General features: G+C 33.9%; 1 protein-coding gene across 2 annotated transcripts in view; it reads left to right on the forward strand.

Annotated features, from left to right (window-relative positions):
* The window catches only part of LRRC49 (leucine rich repeat containing 49), a 192,994-nt gene that overhangs the window by 25,078 nt on the left and 144,435 nt on the right, over positions 1–23,481 (forward strand). For both annotated transcript variants that reach the window (XM_001367936.5, XM_056809108.1), the window contains 2 exons: positions 6,761–6,827; positions 19,056–19,199. In XM_001367936.5, coding sequence (XP_001367973.1) covers positions 6,761–6,827; positions 19,056–19,199 — 211 coding nt within the window. The remainder of the gene's footprint in view (positions 1–6,760; positions 6,828–19,055; positions 19,200–23,481) is intronic.

Raw genomic sequence — 23,481 nt, forward strand, 5'->3', positions numbered from 1 at the left:
CTGGCCCTCCAGCAGTTTGAGAAACAGTGAACTGGGCCCCTGTGTAAAAAGTTTGGGGACCCTTGCTATAAGGAGACATTGCAATGTAAATTTGAGGTCAGGGTGGTGCACTGCATAGAGAACTGACCTTTGAGCTAGGAAAACTCACTACCTCTGATAAACACCAGTCTGCAACCCTGGGTACTTTATTTAACCTCTCCATGCCCTAGGTCAGAGGTGTCAAAGTGTCCTCTGTTGACAGTTTTAGCAAAACTTTATCAGTGCAGTTTGAACCAGATTAAAATGTAAATGGGAGATGTTTAACAAAATAAATAAAAATGAAGTATAAAATAACAAGAAAATATTTGTTTGTTGTTTTCTAAAGTCAGTATGCTGTCAGCAAGAATCCCTTTCTCTTGAGTTTGATACCACTGCCCTGGCAATTCTAATAATACAATTGTTCCAGAAGTCTCACTGCAGCTTTAAACTATAAAAGCTTAAGGTTGCACTAAGATTTCTGGGAGACCTGGTATAAGTTGTATAAAGGTGACTACTTTTATTGGTAATGGAGTTTCCCCAGGAGTTTTCCTGAATCACTGAAATCACATGTGAAGTCCTTATCCCTAAATGAATTTAGTTGTAAATTTAAATGAGAGGTGACAATGTACAGAGCTGACCTGAGAGTCAAGAAAACCTGAGTTTAAGTCTTCCTTCTGATATACTGGCTATGTTAACCAATGAAAATCACTTAACTAGTCAGTGCCTTGACAACTTCCTAAGGCTATATATGATGTTTAACATCTGCTAATTTTCACTGGTGGAGGGAATTTACCCTTTGGGACTTGGCTACATCAGTGAAATCACATCTCCAGGTTATTAAAAAAATTTGTTTATTGATTACATTAAAATTCCTTAGCATTTCTATCCCTCCTTCATCCCCCCTAAGAGAAGGTATCACTTGACAAAAAATGTATATATAAATTATGTCTTTATGTTTCTATTTATCAGTTCTTTCTCTGGAAGTAGACATTTGTAACCTATTCTTCAAACATTAGTTCTGTAGCTGTCTATAATTTTCTCATGGTTCTTTCTTGTTATTTCATGTAGATTATTCAGTTTTTTTTAAATTAACATGTTTCTCATTTCTTACAGTGCAGTAGTATTCCATCACAATCCTATGTCACAACTTGTTCAATCATTCCCCAGTTGATGAACATCCTGTTAATTTCCAGAGCTTTGCCACCAGAAAGAAAAATGCTATAAATATTTCCGAACATATTTTCCCTGATCACCTTAGGATATAGACCCTGCAGTGGTAGTCTAAGGGTATATACACAGTTTAATAACTCTCCAGGCATAATTTCAGATTTTTAGGTTTGGATTTTTTTAAAAAGATTCTTAAGAAAGGAATTTTCATGAAGAAAGTAGGGCTTTAGGAAAGTTATTGTGAACCAAAGGATTAGAGCTGGGTTTTAGAAAGACTAGCTAGAAGATGATTGTAGTAACTCAGACATAAAATAATGAGAGTTGTGGTATTGTTAATAGAAGGCCAGTTTCTATTTGACTTTGTGACCAATTGGCAAAAAATAGATAATTCCAAAATTTTGTTACTGAAAAAAATAATAATGACATAGCAGAAACTGTGACATTTGCAAAGGGAGCTAGTTTGGGGGGATGAGTCAGATAATGGCTTGGTTTTTAGACAGGTTGACTTTGAAGTGACTGGGCCAATTAGAAATACCATGTGGAAATTGAAAATATAGGACTAAAGCTTGAAGTATAGATTGGAATGAAATGATAGTTGAAATTATGAGAGGAAGTGATTTTTCCAAGTGAGTGAATGTAGAAAGAAAAGAGAAGAGAACTAAAGCCTTGAAAGGCACCCATAAATAGGCTACAGGAAGAGGAAGAAGAAGAAGCACTAGGAAAGGAGCTAAAGTGGGATTGATCTGGAATATAGTAGGAGAATGAGGAAAATATAAGGAGGAGAGAGTTTCAAGGACTGTCGCTATATTGATAGATCAAGGAGGATAAGTGCTGAAAAAAAGACCTTTGGATTTGGCTTGAAGGATACAATTAGGATTTGGGACAGTAGTTGGACAGGAGATTCTATCATTGGAAATTTGGTGAGATAGGAATGGCCTTTTAGATGCCCTGATTATAAGGAGGAAATAGTTTTATATGACTAATGAGTTGTGATGGTCACTAACTCTGATTAATGCCAGGTTTGACTTTGCTTCCTGTGTATACCTGCTTTCTATCATGGTGGTGTCCCTAGACAAGCAACATGTTCTCTAGTCAGATTTTGTACACACACAAATTTATATTGAGGAAAGAAAAAGTCTGGAGTTGGAGAGGCCTATGAAAAGAGTGAGTCGGCATTAGGGGTCAAGCACAGTCTAAAACCTGAAAGGTCAACACAGGTAGGGAAGAACAGATGGGTCAACAAGAATGACAGCAACAGAGTTATGACTTCTTTTCTTAGGGCAGAAAATGTTTCCTCTCTGCTTTGCTGTTTTATTCAGTATTGTATGTGGCTAAGAAAGGTTTGTCTTCAGGGTGACTAAAGCTTGCAAAATAGTTCCAGTAATAGCAGGTGCACAGAGCTTTGATTTTAAGAGATTTTTTTTCTGAGGTTGTCATTGAGTTTCAGAGTGTGTTTTCTGACAATGGTAGTGGTAACCAGAGTACAAGGGATAAGGTAATGAAGAAATACAATGCAGTACACTCATTTAAGATGTTTGGTAGAAAAAAGGAATAAGAGAAAGGGTAATGTTTTTGAAAGGGACAGCAAAATCAACAAAATGGTTTTAAAGTTAATTTTACTGATAAATGTTGCTCTTATATTCCTTTCATTTTCCAATATATTCCATCTCTCCTCTTAGAGCTCTCTTTTGTAATGAGACTTTAAAAAAAGAAAAAAGGCAATTCAGCAAAACTATTCAATGTATCATTTAATTCTTATGGCATATGCAAAATTCTACACATGTAGTCCACTAGTTCTACAAAGAAGGAAAGGTGTATTTTCCTATCTTTTTTGGTAGGTCAAACTTGGTCATAATAACAAAGAGTTTAGTTTTCATTTTATTGTTGCTGTTTTCATTTACATTGTTTTAGTAATTTTGTTCATTATTTTCTTGGTTCTGCTTACTTTACTGTGCATTAACTCATATACATTTTCCCACGTCTTCTATGTATTCTTTAATTGAAATACTGTTTTCAAGTTAGGAGTAATTTGAGGCTGCTTGAAAATAGTAGAGGGAAGATATTTAAGATGCTTGAGAAGGGCTTTAATTATGTGGATAACTCACAAATATTTCCACTTGTATCTTAAACTTGTCTAAAATTGAATCCATTTTTGGCTCTTTTAGCTCATTTCAATAAGTATATTTTCTGTGAATTTGTTTTTCTTCCTTTAATTTCCATTTCTCATTTTTTCTGTTTTCTCTACAAAAGGGGAATGTTCTTCAAGTGGTACAGTTCTAAGAATCTTTCTAACTTTCACATTTTATGAGTCTATAAGAACAAAAATGATTAACTTGTAATTGGAAACCAAAATCTGATGGTCCTTAATTTCTTTAGTGACTTAGTGTCATTTGAATAGTGTTACTCATTCTAGAGAACTGGAAAAATGCAGATGATTCCTTTTTTTTTGAACCTTCACTTTCCATCTTGGAATCAATATTGTGTATTGGTTCTAAGGCAGCAGTATGGGCCAGGCAACAGGGATTAAGTGACTTGCCCAGGATCACACGGCTAAAGCAGTGTCTCAGGCCAGATTTGTACTCTAGGACCTCCAGTCTCTAGGAATGGCTCTCAATTCAATGTCCTGCCCCACAGATATGATTCTTGAATTGACTAGAGTGGATTTGAGGAAGTGTGGCAAATAGTACTATATGACTGGAGATGGACAAATATGATTCTGATTTCCAAAAAAAGGAGGAAAGTGACTACTTCAGACTATTAACCTATGTATTTAACATTTATTCTTAAGAAAGTTTTTTTTCTGATTTAGATTTGAGATTTCATTGATGTAGGAAATTTTCTCAGCTTTCTCAGATCAGCAGCTCTTTTGCAATTTAGCAGTTATCTGAGGTATCTACTATGTTAGATCATACTCTACACACAGAATATGTAAGGAGCTGGACTTGGATCCAGATCTTTCAGACTCCCAATATATTTCTTTATAGGACATCATGCTATTCCTAGAAAAATTCTATAAAAGGGTAGTAAAAAATATGCCTTATATTAATATTTATTATTTTTAATTTATTATTACATAATAATAAATAATATATTAATGCCTTATAATACCATAGTAAGGCAGCCAGCTGGCACAGTGGATATTGTTTGGCCTGGGCATTTTCCTTAAAATGGAGGTTCTTAGAAGAACTGTCCAATCAGAAGAAGGAGCCACTGGGACAAAATATACTTCAGGTGGGAGAAATCCAAAGATTAAGTGGATTTCCAAGGTGAAGAGGCTTTTCTGGCATGGGAGAGATAATCCAAAGAGTTGGGAGTAGAGCCTGGTGAGGAATAAAGCCATGGTTGGCCTGGGTGCTTTTTTAAAAATGGAAGTCCTGGGAGGAGCAGCCAACCAGGGAAAATAACCATGAGGACAAAGTATATTTGTAGCATTTGAAATATGGAGGTGCAGTGAACTTCCAAAGTGAGAAGGTTTTTTTAATCAATCACATATACCTGCTGTCTCTTTCAGGGTAAAGGTGATACCATCCTTAGCAGTTATGATATAATAACTCAAAACTTCTCTGGTTTTTAATATCTATATATTAAAATAGCTCAAACCACCTAAAGGCTTATTTGATTCAATCTTCTTGTGAAGGCAGCTGAACTTGGTATAGAACTTTATTTCTTTTTGTTATTCCATCCACAACTTTAAAACTCATCTGATTTAATAGCTTTAATGATTGGGCCAACCATTAATGTTATCTGACCTATATATTCTTCTGCTATAACCTAAAGAACAGTGAATATCATAGTATCTAAACTTTTTAGTTCAGAGCAGGTGTCATGTAAGTACCAGAGATCCTGCTTTCCCCCCCCTCCCCATGCTAGTAACTGCAATGTTAATGTTACTTAACTGCCCATTTGTTAGATCCATATTTCTGGCACCAACAACAAATTCCTGTCTTTTCATTTACATTAGTAGGATTCTAAATATTTCAAGTCCAAAGAAACAAATCCATTATTTCTGTATGTCTGTAGTGGCAGCTGCCTTATAGTCAGGAGCAACCATTTTTCAACAGCTCAGCTGAGTTGCTGATCCTCTCCTGTCCTGTCTCTCATTCAACTTCAGCTACTACCATCATTTGGGAGAAGGAAAAATGATTAAGTTATTTGACATATAGTCATAAATGCTTCTTTAATTGATTGATCCAAATGTGGTGAATCCATGCCCCCAAACTGCCACTTCAGATTTATTAGACTAACTTCCCTCCTGTTGCCATTGAAACTGTGGAAGTGAGAAATGTACACTGAGAGGGAGCCTAGACATGGCCAGACATCTACTAAATTGAGGAATTGGAGGAAAAATGCAAAAAAATGGTTTTAAGAGAAAGAGATGTTTGTCCACAATACATTAGTAGTTCAATAGGTTACAGCAGAAAGGAGTAGTAGTTCTGGAAGAAGTTTAGAGAAGTGTTGGAGTTGAGAGGTAGGTAAGGGTGAATATAGGGATTGATACAGGCCAGGCATTCTGGTTTTAGAGAACAGGGATTATTGAAGTGTTAAGTTATTAGGTAGCAAGACATTGAATATTGTTACCCCATTTTACTCATTATAATAAAAATTCAGTTTTTTTTCATAAGCTGGCAGATCAGATCCTACTGCTATATATGAAGATAATATCACACATGTTAGTAGGTCTAAGTTAAAAGTAACCTCTTTAGTCAGGCTGATTCCCAGAGTGATTAGGATAGGACTTCCAAATTCCATGTAGGTTCTGTTTGGTTCTTCAGTCAACTAGAGAATATCATGAAACTTAGGCAAATATATTTAACATTTTGATGGAGCATAGCATGAAATTCTTAGAATTCCAAAGTTATTTCATTTCTGTTTTACAAGGCTTGTTGCATTTTAAGACATACTTTTTATGATTTTCTAATATAATTTTCTATTGGAAATTATGTCTTTGAAATTATAATGTATATCAATGGGAAATATGAATTGATTTGGAAAAATATGTTTGACAAAATTTAATTCAAAAATCTAAAGTTTTGTATCTGTTGCTTCAAATGAGACATCTATATTATAGTTTGTTGTTATAAATCTTAGTCTAATATTGTGTTTTATGACTTGCAAATAATTTTGTGTCTTACAGCAACTTTAGGAACACAGGAACTTTAGATAGTATTATTCATATTTTGTAGATAAGGAAACTAAGTCTCAGTGTCTTACCCATGGTTGCATAGTAATTTTGTAAGGTGATTTTTGAAGACAAATCTCTCCAGCTGCAAGCATACTCTCAAGTGTACCAGCTAGAGATGCTCAGTCAATTCTGGTTTATCTTAATAACAATTGGGAACATTAAGGGACTAGACTAGATGATCTCAAAGGTGCCTTCCAACTCTCTACATTCTATTCTAAAATGAATACTTTTTTTTCTAAATAGTTGAGTAAATAAGTAGGGAAAATGAAATTCTCTGATATAAAAGCCAGAACAAGATGGAAAATAGATTTCTGAAGATTTGTCTAAGGATTAAGTTTATAAATTTCTTTTTATCAATGAAAAGCAACTTTTGTCAAAATTTAAATATTTCAGAATTAAGAAAATCTCAAATCTGGATAATCTGAAAAGCCTGGATGTATTGGACCTTCATGGAAATCAGGTATTCATATTTCTATTTCTTTGGAAACAAATGCAAGGAAAAGTGTATTTACAGTATGTTTTCTCTCAGTTTTTTTTTAAGAGCATATATATATATATATATATATATAATTGTCTAAGGACCCTTTTACTGATTTATATGAAAGTTAGACATTTAGGAGGCAAAGGTACATATTATCATTATAACTTCTGACCAGAACAAGTTAATTATATTAAATATAACTCAAAATCCAACCATGTTGATTTTTGTTTATTTACTGGCATGACTCTCTCTGCCCAGTTATGTTTTTGTTCTCCTATAGAGAGTATACTCTGTTGTGGAGCTACATGGAGATTAATCTGTTGTGTTGTTTATTTGGTGGGAGGTTAGGGAACCAATATACAAAATTTGGCATGTATTTGTGGGGTCAAGTGTAACATATGTTACATTTTTCCTCTTTTTATAGCAAATGTCTCAGGTAGTGTGTATACCAGTGATTCCCTATTATTTATTTAATAACCATGACTTGTTGATTTTTTCTTTGTTATCATTGTTAAAATTTATATAATACTATAAAATTTACAAAGCACTTTATATTCATTAACTTACTTGTACCTCATGACATCCTTTGAGGTGGGTAGTACAGGTATTATAATCCTCATTTTTTCTGACACTAAAAATATTCACCCTTAAAAAATAGGCAACATGAAAAACTGTCATTCTATCTGTCATGAAGTCTTGTCTTCCTTTGTATGTTGTACCTTAGGTAGCTGATCTCTAGGCCTAGCTGGTGATTTAATATAATTTAATTTCTTATGTACTCTGTTGTTACATTTATTTCTTTTAAAATCCCTCTTGTGCTTCTAGCTAGTCCACCTTCTATCAGTCTATTTCTTTACTCTTTTTTACACAGTATTGCCAGCCTAGGTATCCATAAATGCCTGTTTTGTTATGTTACTTGCAAGATAAAAGACCTAATTTTGGTACTCGATGCCTTCGAGGACCTGCACTTAATTTAACAACTTTATCTCCTGCTACTTTCCTCTATAAACACTTTTCTCTAGCCAGTCTGTTCAGTTATTTGAAATACTGCACAACTCCAATATCTATGGCTTTTCTAATTATGTTCTCTCTGCCTGTTTCTCTGTTCCAATGATAAGATCACAGAATTTAAAACTGGAAGAAACCTCATGTCATCTGATTTAGCCTTCCAAGTGAGGAAACTGAGGCATAGTGACCCTAAGTGATTTGTCAAAAGGCAGACAGGTAGTAAGCAGCAGAGTAAGAAATAAAACCAGATTCTTTAGACTCCAAACTCAGTACCCTATCTATATGTGGTAAAAATCTTCGTCTTTCAAGGTCTAGATTAAATTTTACCTTCATGAACTCTTTTAATCTTATTATTTACTCAAAATTATATTATTTTCCCAAATACATGTATTAAGAATTTTCAACATACATTTTCTGAAATTATAAGATCCAAATTGTCTTCTTCCTTTCCTTCCCTCTCCACTCTTGGAGATGGTAAATAATTTGATCTGGATTATATCATTAACTCTTTATGACCATTCTTTATGTTCTCCACAAATCTTTTCCTTTTAAAAACTTTTATAACATTTGTCATTTTTATGCCATTATCTGGCATGTAATAAATCTGTAGTTTTGAATTGCTATTTAACTTTTCTTGTGAGTTTCTTCTCTCACCACCTACATTGTCAGCACCTTGTGAAAGAATCACAACATTTCTAGTACAAAAACTTCATACACACTCAATTAGTATTGACTTGATTGCTTGAGATTTATTTCTTTTGAATTCAGTAATTATCTTTAATTAAAATGTACATGTCTTTAAATTAAATAACACATTGAACCAGTGGTTTTCCTCACAGAGTTGTTATAAAGATGGGATAAAATAATAGCCTTGCATGGGAAATTGTGTTCTCTTTGTACTATTGTCCATTGGAGGGTTTGAGCCTTTACAATGCATAATTTAACACCTCCTCCAAAGCTATATGCCATAGACAACAGAACAGAAATTTATGTTACTAAAAACATATGTGCATTTAGGAAAAGCAATATTAAATATATCTCTCATTGGTCTCTCCTGGGTTTTGAACCTAGGTTGATGCTTACCTTCCTACTTCTAGTCCCAGCTCTTATATTACCCTCAACTTCTTGGATACCTTTCTGTTGCTTCTCATTGCTACATAAGATCTCCTTAACTCTAAATATAGGAAGCAGGTTGACATGTCACTTGGGTTCCCTTAATTTGCCCTATATATGAAATGGGGTAGGACAATACTGCTTCATTGTTGTGTAGTTTCATGATCAAATGAAGAACTTTCTATTGAATTTTAATTTATTTTTCATGGAAAATGACAGAAAAGTATTTGTGCATATTTGACCTTGCTTAGGATGTGCAAATTTTTTTTCCTTATTCTGAACCTGTCTATAGGTTTTTATAATGCTTTAATGTTTTTAAAATTTTTATTTAGACTATTTTTCCATGGTAACATGATTCATACTCTCTTCTTCTTCCCCACTTTCTCCCCCCCCTCCCAAAGCTGACAAGCAGTACCACTGGATTATACATGTATCATTTTTTAAAACATATTTCTATATTATTCATATTTGCAGTAGAGTGATCCTTTAATATAAAAACCCTAATCACATTCCTATCGCACTAGATTGAGCATATATTTTTCTAATGCATTTCTGGTTCCACAGTTCTTTCTCTGGATGTGGATAGCACTATTTCTCACAAGTTCCTCTAGATTGTCCTGGGTCATTGCATTGTTGCTAATAGAGAAGTCCATTATATTTGATTGTGTCACAGTGTATCAGTCTCTGTGTATAGTGTTCTACTGGTTTTGCTCCTTTCACTTTGCATCAATTCCTGGAAGTCATTCTAGTTCACATGGAATTCCTCCAGTTCATTATTCCTTTTAGCATAATAGTATTCCATCACCAACAGATACCACAATTTATTTATCCATTTCCCAATTGATGGACATCCCCTCCTTTTCTGGTTTTTTGCCACCATAAAGAGCATGGCTATGAATATTTTTGTACAAATCTTTTTCCTTATTATCTCTTTGGGGTACAAATCCAGCAGTAGTATGACTGGGTCAAAGGGCAGGCATTCATTAAAAGCCCTTTGCACATAGTTCCAAATTGCCCTCCAGAATGGTTGGACCAATTCACAACTTCACCAGCAATGTATTAATGTCCCACTTTTGCCACATCACCTCCAACATTTATCACTTTCCTTTGCTGTCATATTGGCCAATATGCTTTAATGTTTTTAATGTCACTTTCACATCTTTTATTTCACAAGGTGCTCACAATAACTAATGCCATCTAACTTCTAATTTCTGTTATTGTGTGAACTAGATCTTGAAAATCAGTAACTAATTTTCACTACTTTCATGTAAAAAAAAACTAACAAAAAATCAAAATCCAAAAATGTAACTACGCTATCCCACCTGAAAAATATTTTTAGTTAAAACTTTTATGAAAATACTTTTTTTACCTCAAAAGAACCTAATAAAAGAAGGAAAAGCAATTCTTTAGTCGAATTAAATTTTGTATCTTCATTCTAACAAGATAGCTTTAATTAATTTGGCATCTTTTAGTTCACACTCTCAGGTAGTTTTCATTTACTTTTTTCTCAGAATTTTTCACTTTTCATTATTTCTTTCTATTCTGTATTATATTATATTTCTGTATGCCAGAATTTTAGATTTTTTCACTTATATTATAAAAGAAAATTATAACTTACTAATTCAAATATATTTAGTCACATTTTCTTGCAATAGATAGATCCATAGTAGGAACCAATAAGGGGAGATAAGATTGAAAGAGATAGTATGCCTGAGCTATTTTCAATAGTTTCAGTAAAAAGGAAGTTGGCTTTAATATATGATAGACAAACTTCTCAATTTTATTTTTTCTCCTTCATTACCAGAAAAAAAGCTGATGAGTGGAAAATATAACAAGCATGAAACAACTCCCAAGATAAAATTGTAAGCTATGAATGATACAGACATAGTTCAGCATCCAACTAGAATATTCATCAGCTTATTTTTGTAATACTTATTTCAAACCATCATTCTCCCTTAGAAGACCAAATGTAATGTCTGTCTGTATAACTTAATTTTTATACAGGATATTCACAATTTCTGTGTAAAAACAAAAATGATCCCACATCAGTTTTTTAAAGTGAATAATTTGCTATAGTATGGGAGGGAAGGGGGAAAGCATTTATTAGGCACTTGCTATGTGCCAGGGACTGTGCTAAGAGCTTTATAAACATTATTAATATTTCTTTTATGTATTCAAACTTTTACTAAATCCAGAAATCAAGGTTTTTTCCCCAACATTTTTAGTATTTATTCAAATGCATAGAAAATAATAGAAGCAACATTTTGAGTATGAAGAACAAAATCTGAATGTATACACATGTGTTTTTATATCATGGTATCATTGAATTGAAATCTACTTCAGAGGTCATATCATCAGTGATGACAAATATTAAATCTAGTTCCATTCCCTTTATTGTTAGATGCTTATAGGGTCTAGGATACTTCGTTTTAGACAACTCTTAGACCTGACTAGCTTTGAAGCCAACTTTAAGCCTAGGTCACTGAGGGCCTAGCAATTAATTAACTGAGGCACTAATTTTGTCTAGCCCTGACAACACATACACAACCCAGTGATGTCCCTTTGGGGCAATCTCATTCTCTTAAGAATATATATATATATATATATATATATATATATATCCACTGGAATGACTGTAGTTGCCCTAGGCTAAGTTGATAACTTGTACATACATAATTGCAGAAATGAAGGGTTGAATTTTTAGACTGCACAGTTGAGGTTTTTCAGGAGACAAAATCCTGTTAACTACTTTCTTTTAGTCAACACACAGAGCTCATGGCAATAGGGTCATAGTAATTTAGATTTAGCACTGAAAAGGACTTTAGAGGCTATTAATCCAATCCTTTATTTCTTTCCATTTTTAAAAATTAATAAGTGTTGATTTTCCCTTCTACCTCTCCTTAATTGGGGAAACAAAATAAACCTTGTAACAAATATAGTTAATTAAGTAAAACAAACTCCTGCACAGGCAAGGTCCAGAAGTTCATGTCTTATTCTGCATCTTGAGTCCTTCATCTCTCTGTCAGGAGGTGATTAGCATGCTTTATTACTGGTTCTCTGGAATTTAAGTTATTTTTTGCTGCACTCATTTTCTAGATGAGGAAACTGAAATACAGAGGAGTTAAATGATTTGCTTAGAATCCATACAGTTAGCAAATGTCTTGACAAGATTTGAACCTAGAACTACTAGATTTGAAGTTCAGTGTCCTTTTCAGTAGGTTAGATAAGTTTAACTGGCTTAAAATAGATACATAGAATCAAGAAGTAATTGAGACTTCCGATTTTTGTCTTTTAATAAGAAATAACTAGGGTCCACAGTTGGTATATTTTAAAAAGAAATGGAATGTGATATATTAGTATCATAATATATTGAACTATAAATCTTCTGCTATGTAATCTTGTTCTTTGAGATAATTCAGAGCAATAGGCTATTTGTGACCTAAAATAATTTTTAAAAAGAGAAGTTACCTTAGCATTCAAGTTTCATAATATGTATTAGTATTCATTCTAAAGCCAATTGCTACCAAGTATAAAACTGTTTCATTCTTAAAAGACAGTCAACCCATTTACTTTTTCAGATCAAATAAATTTTTTGGCTTTTTCTTTTTGTTCATTCAAGTCTCTTTTTTGTGAAATATCTGTGAATGCATTTATCCATATCTATTACTTGTCCATATCCTTGTTGCTGTCATTTACAGGTAACCAAGTCATTTCCTCTCCTTTCTTAAGGAGTTCAATTCAAAGCTCACAGGGCTCTTAATCTTAAACTCCTCCTCAGAAATTTTAATATATACTTAATGTCCTCTCAAATACCTGGGCCTTCTAGTTTATTAGTCTCATCAGTTTTACTCTACCTCATTCACTCATGGGGATGGTCGTATACTTTGATCTCACTATAACCATTCAACAGTAAATCTACCAGAAAAAAAAATTTTTTTAAATTAATTATTTAATTAATTAAGAATATTTTCCCATTGTTCTATGATTAATGTTCTTCCTACCCACCCCCCAGAGCCAACAAGCAATTCCACTGGGTTTTACATGTATCATTGTTCAAAACCTATATTTGCAATAGAGTGATCATTTAAAGTAAACATCCCCAATCATATCCGCATTGAACCATGTGACCAATCATATGTTTTTCTTCTGTGTTTCTATTCCCACAGTTCTTTCTTTGGATGTGGATAGCGTTCTTTCTCATAAATCCCTCAGAATTGTCCCGGATCATTGCATTGCTGCTCTACTAGAAATTTTTGCTGTGCCTCTGTTGCAACCATAGAATTTAAAAGGTCTTTTGCCTTATTTTGTAGATTCTATTCTTAGAGAGTTTGATTATATCCATCTACTGAGGATCCTTAAATGTTTCTGCTAGATGCTAGGGCTGTGGTTGCCAAGATGTCCGTCATATCCTTATGTTTCTATTAGGACAGACCAACAAATGGAGGAGAGTTGCAGACTTGCCAAGCATGTTCTCCTCTTCTTTTCTATAATTCCACCTTCTAGATGTAAAAAGCTAAGAAACTGAAACATCATGAGCCACATTTAATCATTATTTTTCCTTATATGTTTCTTCTCTGGACCCAGCAAAGCTTGAGATAAGGAGTCTCCACATCCCTTCAACTCCTTATATATAGCTCTGATTTTTGATGATTCCTGGCCTCTCTTGTACCTTCTCTCTCTTAAGGTATAGAACCATGATGGCAAACCTATGGCATGCATGCCAGAGAAGGCACTCAGAACCCTTTTTGTGGGCATGCATGCCTTCACCCCAGCACAGAGTTCACCAGATTTCATTATGAGAAAGCCAGAGGGACATGAGGCCAGGTTGCTCCTTTCCCTCTCTCCTTGGGCACCTGAGGACATTTCTCACATCACTCACCCCTCTAAAAGGTGTGTCATCACTGGTGTAGAACATACATGTTAGTTGCTGTAGCTTAACTTGTATGTTCATCTTCTCCCTGCAAAAAGCCAGCAAAGCAGCTTTCTTGTTTAAAAATCTGTTGTAATGTTCTCTTTATTTTCCCCTTGTCGCGTTTTAAAAAAAATTTATATTAACAAAGTATACTTGTATGTATCTTTATGATTGATTTAGTTCCCTTCTCCCCATAAGTAGCAATATTGAGTCAGTGTGGTATAATGGAAAATGGGCTGGTTCTGAGTCAGAGTACCTGCATTCAAATCCCAGCTTAGCTACTTACTCCCTGTATGAGCTTGGGCAAGTTACTTAACCTTTTCAGTTTCCTCATCTGTAAAATGAGTGTATTAGATCAGATAGTCTCAAAAACCCCTTCTTGATCCAAGTCTATGATGCCATGATTTTTATTTCAGTTCAATAAGGTACTTACTCTATGTGTAGAACTTTGCTAGGCAGCTGTAAATACAAAGGTAAAAAAACAAAACTGAAACAAAACAAAAATTTGATCCATTTCCTAAAAGAGGTTGCTTACATTGTACTTTATATTTATAAGCATGATTAATCAACAATTGAGGAAATATCAGATAATTTGAGGAGGGGGGAGGGTACTACCTATTAACACTTGAGCTAAATCTTGGAGGTAGCTAAGGTTTCTAAAAGGTAGAGGTGAGAAGGGAGTATATTCTTCACCTGTAAAAAGACAGAGCCAGGAGAATTTACACAATTAAAACATTGTAAAGACCAACAGTTTGGAAAAATTTAAGCACTCTAATCAATGAATGCAATGATGAACCAATGATATTTCCAGAGAACTGCTGATAAATTTGTTTTCTCTTGAAAAAGAGATGATGTGTATACAATAGGCAGTCAGAAGCATACACTTTTGGACATGGCCAACATAGGAATATGTTTTACTTGATTGTGTTTATTAGAAGAATTTTGCTTTTCTTCTTCTGCCCTTCAGTTGGGAGAGGAGAGAAGAAAGAAAAAAAATTCTGATTAATTGAAACAAATTAACACAAAAAGACTTTGTTTAAAGTCTTTTAATTAATTAAATTAATTAAAAATACTTTCTAATGAAGGTATTTTTGATACCCACCCCTATTAACTCCCCTTCCCAAAACTGTATTGTATTCATTTTGTATGTGTGCTATAAATACATATACACATGTCTCTCCTATTAGAATGTAAGATCCTTGAACACAGGGACGTTTCACTCTTGTCTGTGTATCCACAGTACTTATTACAGTGTTTGGCATTTAGTAGGACCTTAAGAAGTGCTTATTGATGGATTGATAACTTAAACATCATGTATTTAGCATTTCTCCATGTATTGGATATGTGGATTTCCTGCCTCCCCCCAGTGTTTTGGTATTATGAATAGAATAGATATGAATATTTTCGTATAGGTAGGTATTATTTCTCCTTTTTAATTTTTTTCTAAAGTTCAGGCTGTGGCATAACAAGGTCAAAAATTTGATCAGTTTTACAACTTTTTGAATTTTGCCATATTATTTCCCAAAATGTTTATACCTATCTACATTTTTACTATCAGTGTATTAGGATAGCTGTTTCCCCTCTAAACTATCAACAAGGCTTTTAACTATTTTTAAGCCTTAAAAGGCTTAGACTTAATTAGATTTGCCTAAAAATAAAAGAAAAAGAGAAAAAGAAACTTTTTTTGAGGTGGTCACAGAGCTAAGGATTAATCAGGGCTAGGGTCTTTAACCCAAATGCCCTGCCTCTAAGTCAGGTGTTACTTTTGCCATCCTACAGAAGAAGCAGAAAATTTAGTAAACAAAGCTATGGAATACATATGTTCCTATTTATGATTGGGTAGAGAAAGGAAATTCAGTTTAAAGAGGAGACTCTTCTTGATAAAGTACTCATAAGGATTTTGTTAAGATAGGGCTACTATTGTTGTAACCTGAATTTTTGTTTTCGTTTTATGGTTGAATTGTATAATGAGATGTTGGATGAACAAAAGGGTTTTCTAACTAATGAGGCTCCTAAAAGACCTAGTTTGAAAAAGCTTAGGTTATAAAGCTCCAGCCATCAGGAGAAAAAAACCCCTAAAACACAAAATTTTGATAAAGCTAAGGAAATAATTATGGGATGTTGATATCTGGAGTAAGGAAACCAAGTATAGTAATGGTATAGAATGGTTCTGTAATCTTAAATTGAGTAAAGTATTAGAGGTTCTCCATCCTAAAGGAAGGGAATCAGAACAGTACTATTAAAAGGTAAGAGTGTCAGAACAATGGAGTTAAAAATGCTTGCTTCTAGTCCATTGAGTGTCAAGAAATGCTTCACCACCTCCTCCCATCCTGGTATACTACATGCCCTACTTGGAACCCGCATAATCCCCTTAAATTAAGGGGTCCCCAAACTTTTTACACAGGGGGGCAGTTCACTATCCCTCAGACTGTTGGAGGGCCGGACTATAAAAAACAAACTAACTATGAATAAATGCATAGGGATTCTGTCACACTTTGCACAAGCAGCAGTATACACAGTATGGAATCCCCTCCCCCAGATTGCTGCTCACCATACTGATGTCTTCCATTGTGCAGCCACATAATCCTTTACAAGGTGCCTCGTTCTCATTCAGTTACTTTCAGAACAAGGCACCACACAAAGGATTATGTGAATGCATCCTGTGCTCCTCTTACTGACCACCAATGAAAGAGGTGTCCCTTCCGGAAGTGCAGTACAGGCTGGGTAAGTGGCCTCAGGGGGCCACATGTGGCCCACAGGCCGTAGTTTGGGGGCCCCTGCTGGCCTTAATGATACATAGTCCCATGTTGGGTATGGCCCCAACAAGTTAGAATTGCCTTATTGTTTGTTCTTACTTATTGGTACTCTGTGTACTTCACTCCCTACCCTCTACCACTTGGCTTTGCTGTTTGGCTCTCCTTAATAGGAAATAACTGTCATCTCTTCCAGCAGCTAGACTGTTTACCTTTAGCTGATAATGTTATAGCTCCTTAAAGATCTAAGTTTTTTGGACCTGTTATTTCATACCTGGATCCCATACCTCACCTTTCACATTAGGTACTCTCCTGGTGACTGTAGGAATATCTCTTTCTTGGTTTTTCATTCAAGGTCAGCTGATGGTGAGTTTATCCTCTATGGCTTCTTCTTCCCCTAGTATACAGACTTATTCCTCTAGTATACAAGATTCTCATTGCTGGATGGGCATCTTTCACAAGATTCTGTTGGGGATTCAGAAAGACTTTTCTTTTTCTTTTCTTATTTGACTTTCTTCTGCCTCCTTTGGGGCAAATGCTATGATGCAAATTACTCTTGTCCTGGTTTCTCCTTGCTCTTCTAAAAGATGAATGGGTGGATAAAGCCAAATACTTCTGATATGGATGGATGGTACTTGGTACCCACTGTAAGGGAGATTTTTACAATTTTGCTACACTTAAGCTTTTTCTGAAAATCTTTCACTTTTTTAAGGATTACTAAATGTTAGCATAGCATATTAACTTCATTTATATAATTGTGGTTATGTATATTTTTGGAGTACAAGACCTAATAGTCTTATTTGAGAATAGGCTTTTCTCCAAATGTCAACATGCTAATTGGATTCCAAATCTAATAAAAGCTTCATCTCACTAGCAACTTTGAAAACATAAGATAACAAGTAAATAATACTAGGTGATCTGTGATAGTTTTTTGAATTGTGTTATTTTCCCCTTTATTAACTTTATATAAAGTACATTAAATGTATTGCAAGACTAATAGAGAATAACAAGACATTCATCTTGAAAAAGGTTCTTTCCAGCATCAGAGTTTTACATTAATTCCTATTATTTTCTGCATGGAAACTATATTTTTATTATTGAGTAATGTCAGAGAATATATGGGTAGGATATAAATTTGTGTGCATATTTTCTCAATCAAAATAAAAAGCATTATTGTATTTAAATATTGAACAAATTTATTCTGCCTACTCCTGTCGATCTCTTGATTTGTTCCATCTTTGAAATACAATACTGAAAGACCTATAGTCTGTATTACCTAGTTTGTTATTTAGTTTTATAGCATATTCTCATACTTTGTAATTTGTGTAATACATGTATATTGTCTTCAATGGTTCCCTATTACATCTAGGAGCATCATTTAAGGTTCAGCTCTGGGATCTTCTAAGGGAAGTCTGCCCTCAACTTCCTAGTTGTTAATTTTCTATCCCTCCTCAGATGCTTTTCTCTTTTTTCCCCTACCCAATATCTACTTTTTGAATATAAGCTCCTTTATGGTAGGAACTGTTCTTTGTTTTTTTTCTTTTCTGCTTTGTACATAGTGGGTGCTTAATAAATGTTTGTTGCTGAATTTTACTGCTTTCTCCACATATTTTAGCTTCTAGAGGGCAGTAACTATTTTTTCATTTTTGTCTTTTTTATGTCCCGAATCTAGAACAGTGGTTCTTAAAATGAGATCCATGAACTTGTTCTTAGGGAAAAAAAATTATAATTGTTTCTTTGCCATCTGATGTATTTTATTTTATGTGTTTAAAGAACATTATTCTGAGGAGAGGACCATAAGTTTCACTAGACTGACAAAAGGGTCTGTGACACACAAAAGGCTAAAAACCTATGATCTTATTCAATATCTTATCTATATAATAGATACTTAAATGATGGTGGTTGTTGAAAAAATATTCTTGTTCCAGTTTATGCTGTAAACTTCTTAGAGGACGTTTTTCTTGTTTGCTTCATAGTGCTGGGTATATAGTGAACATGAATATACTTTATTGATTGATAAGATTGACTTAAATTACTTGCCATGGCCCAAAGCAGAAGATACAAGATACAAATTTCCTAAAAATGTTATGGTCTCTTCTCTTTATACCATAATATAGGAATAATATAGTACATTAATGAAATCAAATAGGGAAAGCATTTTGCCCCACCTTTTGCTAAAGATGCTTAAGGTTACAAAGTTTATTATATGTGCATATATATAATATATATGTGTGTATATATGTATGTGCATACACATATATACCTGCAAATATGTTCATATTTATGGAATAAGAGACTAAGGGGAATTAATTCACTGAATATAATCTTTAATTTTTAAGATCTTATATCATAGATTTAAGAAATGTCTTTTTATGTGCTACTAATTAATTGTTCCCATTTATGTCACTTTTCAAAAAACAGATTTCAAAAATTGAAAATGTCAGTCATTTGTGTGATCTGAGAGTTTTAAACCTTGCAAGAAACTTTTTAAATGATGTTGATGATCTTAATGGCCTGAGTTCGCTGACTGAACTTAATCTGCGACACAATCAAATCACTTCTGTGGTAAGTACCTCCTCCCTCCCCCCCAATTGTAGGATAAGGTTAGGAGAAAGAAAACAATACATTTTTGTTCATTAAAACAAAAAAGAAAATAACCTATATTTTGTAAAGCAAGCCTATGAGGTCATTTAGACTTTTCTAAGTTAGATTTTGAGTATATTTTGTTGATGGTTTAAAAAATATTTTAATTGCATCATGGAGCATAGCTCTCTGCTAGCCTCAGAGAAAGGAAAACCTGGGTTCATGTCTTGGCTCTGACTTGTGCAGCACTCTTTGTGACCCTAGGCAAATCTCTTAACATTGTAGTGCTTGATAGACAATTCTCTAAGACTGTACATCGCAAAGAAGCTATTAACCTGTGTTGATTGTAGAAGATCCTTACTGGAAGCTTCTCATACCAGTGAAATCATAGGTCTAGTCCTTATCTTTACTATTAACTTGATGCAATTGTATTTTTCAAATAGGAAATTAGAATAACATCCTATAATAAAAGTATACTCAGTCAGTGACTCAGCAAGATTATTAGATCTTTTCCTGTTTTTAATAAGAAAAAAAAGAGGCTACTGAATATAGAAGTGGGGGCCAGAGAATGACCAGAAAGGTAAAAGGATATAGAAAGTGGAGGACATGAACACAGAAAACAAACTTTCATGGCTTTGCAGGTTTGCTGAGGCTTTGACCTATTTATTGCCAGTTGTTGGTGGGCAAAAAGAAGTTAATATGCCAAGTTGTTGGGTTTTTTTGTCCTGGACATTCAAAGTTTTAAGCAGCAGCATTCCTTTAAGGCTTATTATAAATGGGCATTATTTTGCATATGTATGATGTGTTGTATATATTATATATTTGATATACTATGTATAATGTGTATATTAGATCTATGGATCTATGTCTATTTCTAAGTATTTTGATATCTAGTTAATATGATTTGATTTCATTATAAGAGAATTTTGTTGCCAGAGAATTCATTAATAGCACTGAGACATCATTGGGCTTTTACAAATATTGCCCATGGTATTCCTTAAATGTGATTTGGATACTTTAAATGATATATTAACAAGAGTTCAAGTTAATAAATAACTAAACCATAACTGGCTCTATGAATGTCACTTTCTGGATGTAAAAGGGAAAATACTGGGACAGATGGTGACTTACCTTCAGTCCTTGGAAATGTGATACAGGTAATTTTTACTCCATAGGATCTCTAAGACACTGGGATAATTCCAGAACCTGTCCAAAGTCATTAGTTTATTCTAGGATCTCAGATTGGAATTAAGCTTCCAAACTTTCAAGATTTTTCATCATAGAGTACCTCCAGTTAAGGCTGACATGGTATACATATGTATATACATACACATACTGAATCTCTAGGAAAACTTTTGCATCCAGTCTTCACCCATGACAGAATTGACATGAAACAAAACTAGCTCTTCAGGGTTGGAGAAACAAAGTATCTATTTGGTGCTAACATTTGCCTACATTTGGTGCAGGTTTTTGAAGTGTGACATATCCAAGAAATTGTGTTTATAGAATTAGATCCTTTAAATATTACTCCTAGTCATTTCTACTTTTTTGAGATTTGTCTGTCGACATTATTGAAACAGAAAATAGCTTTAATTTAGAAATAAATATTTTAACATTTATCTGATATCTTTTAGGTTTTTTATTGGTATCAGTTGATGTTATACAGTCATTGAATTTTAAGGCAACAATAGACTTTTAATTTAGCTCTTTTATTTATCAATATGGCACTGGCTAAGAGACAGAAGGGTGGATTAATGGAATAGACTTGGGGTAAATGACCTCAGCAATACAGTCTATGATAAAATAAACCCAAAGATCCTAGCTTTGGGGACAAGAACCCATTATTTGACAAAAACTGCTCAGAAAATTGGAAAACAGTATGGGAGAGATTAAATCTATTTCCATATTATTAATACTTGCAATAGAGTGATCATTTAAAGTCAAAATCCCCAACCATATCCCTGTCAAATCATTTGATCAATTTATATTTTTTTCTTCTGCATTTCTAGTCCCACAGTTCTTTCTCTAGATGTGGATAGCATTCTTTCTCATAAATCCCTCAGAATTGCCCTGGATCATTGCATTGCTGCTAGCAGAGAAGTCCATTACGTTTAATTGTGCCACAGTGTACAATGTCTCTCTGCGTACAATGTTCTCCTGGTTCTGTTCCATTTGCTCTGCATCAATTCCTGGAGGTCTTTCCAGTGCACATGGAAATCCTCTCATTCATCATTCTATTCAGCACAATAGTACTCCATCACCATTAGATACCATAGTTTGTTCAGTCAATTCCCAATCAATGAGCACCACCCCCCATTTTCCAATTTTTTGCCACTATAAAGAGTATGGCTATAAATATTTTTGTACATATATTTTTCCTTATTATCTCTTTGAGGTACAAACCCAACAGTGGTATGGTTTGATCAAAGGGCAGGCTGTCTTTTAAAGCCCTTTGGGCATAGTTCCAAATTGCCCTCCAGAATGGTTAGATCAATTTACCAGCAATGCATTAGTGCCCCAATTTTGCCACACCTTCTCTAACATTTATTATTTTCCTTTACTGTCATAGTGGCCAGTTTCCTAGGTGTGAGGTGGTACCTCAGAGTTGTTTTGATTTGTATTTCCCTAATTATGAGAGATTTAGAACACTTTTTATGTGCTTATTGATAGTTTTGATTTAGCTAAAAACTGCCTTATCATTTGGGGAATGGCTTGATTTTTTTTGTACAACTGAATTAGTTCCTTATAAAATCGAGAAATGAGACCTTTGTCAGAAATTTTTGTTACAAATTTTTTACCAATGTGTTGCTTCCCATCTAATTTTGTTTGCATTTGTTTTTGTTTGTACAAACCACTTTTTAATTTAATGTAATCAAAGTTATTCATTTTACTTTTTGTAATAATCTCTATTTCTTACTTGGTCTTAAATTCTTTCCTTTCCAATAGATCTGACAGATATACTATTTTATGTTCACCTAATTTACTTAAAATTTCTCTGTAAGAATTGGGATAATATTTCTACTCAGATATATAGTTTATAAAGTTTATTGGAAAAAGTAGACAATCATTCCTATAAGTAACCTGACCACGTACATAGTCCCTAGCCTATATGTCCCTTCCTCCTTCTCTCTTACCTGCCTGATCTGTTCCTGACTTCTTTTTTCCTTCTTGGTTCTCCCTCTCTTCTTGGTTCTCTCCACCTCAAGCCCCAAAGCCTTGACTTTTATTGACATACAGTATGTAGAGGGACACAAACCTGGTGCAACTGTGTTATCTCAGGAATGTTTTATGGGCAGGTGAAGCTATTCAGGAGGGGGAGGGGATGAACTTCCTTGCCACATCCCTCTTTATATTTAATTCATTCACTCATTCTGAATTTATCTTGGTATAGGGTGTAAGATGTTGATCTAAATTTAATCTCTCCCATACTGTTTTCCATTTCTCTGAGCAGTTTTTGTCAAATAATGGGTTCTTGTCCCAAAAGCTAGGATCTTTGGGTTTATCATAGACTGTATTGCTGAGGTCATTTACCCCAAGTCTATTCCAATGATCCACCTTTATGTCTCTTAGCCAGTGCCATATTGTTTTGCTGATCACCACTTTATAGTAGAGTTTAAAATCTGGTACTTATAGGCCACCATCCTTCACATTTTTTCCCATTAATTTCCTTAATATTCTTGATCTTTTGTTCTTCCAAATGAATTTTGTTATAATTTTTTCTAATTCTATAAAAAGGTTTCTTGGTAGCTTGGTATGTATAGCACTGAATAAGTAAATTAATTTGGGTAGGATTGTCATTTTTATTATATTAGCTCATCCTACCCATGAACTATTAATATTTTTCCAATTATTTAGATCTAATTTTAATTGTGTGGAAAGTATTTTGTAGTTGTTCATGTAATTCCTTTGTTTGTCTTGGCACATAGATTCCTAAATATTTTATATTGTCTAGGGTGATTTTAAATGGAATTTCTCTTTCTAACTCTTGCTGCTGGGTTTTGTTGGAAATATATAGAAATTCCAATGATTTATGTGGGTTTATTTTGTATCTTGTAACTTTGCTAAAGTTCTCGATTATTTCCACTAGATTTTTAGTTGATTTTCTAGGATTCTTTAGAGTGATAGTTTAGTCTCCTCATTGCCTACAATTTCTTTTTTCTTCTCTAATTGCTTCAGCTAGCATTTCTAGTACAATGTTAAATAATAGAGGTGATAATGGGCATCCTTGCTTCACTCCTGATCTTATTGGTAAGATTTCTTACTT

Source organism: Monodelphis domestica, chromosome 1 (assembly GCF_027887165.1).
Source record: "Monodelphis domestica isolate mMonDom1 chromosome 1, mMonDom1.pri, whole genome shotgun sequence".
Lineage (NCBI taxonomy): Eukaryota > Metazoa > Chordata > Mammalia > Didelphimorphia > Didelphidae > Monodelphis > Monodelphis domestica.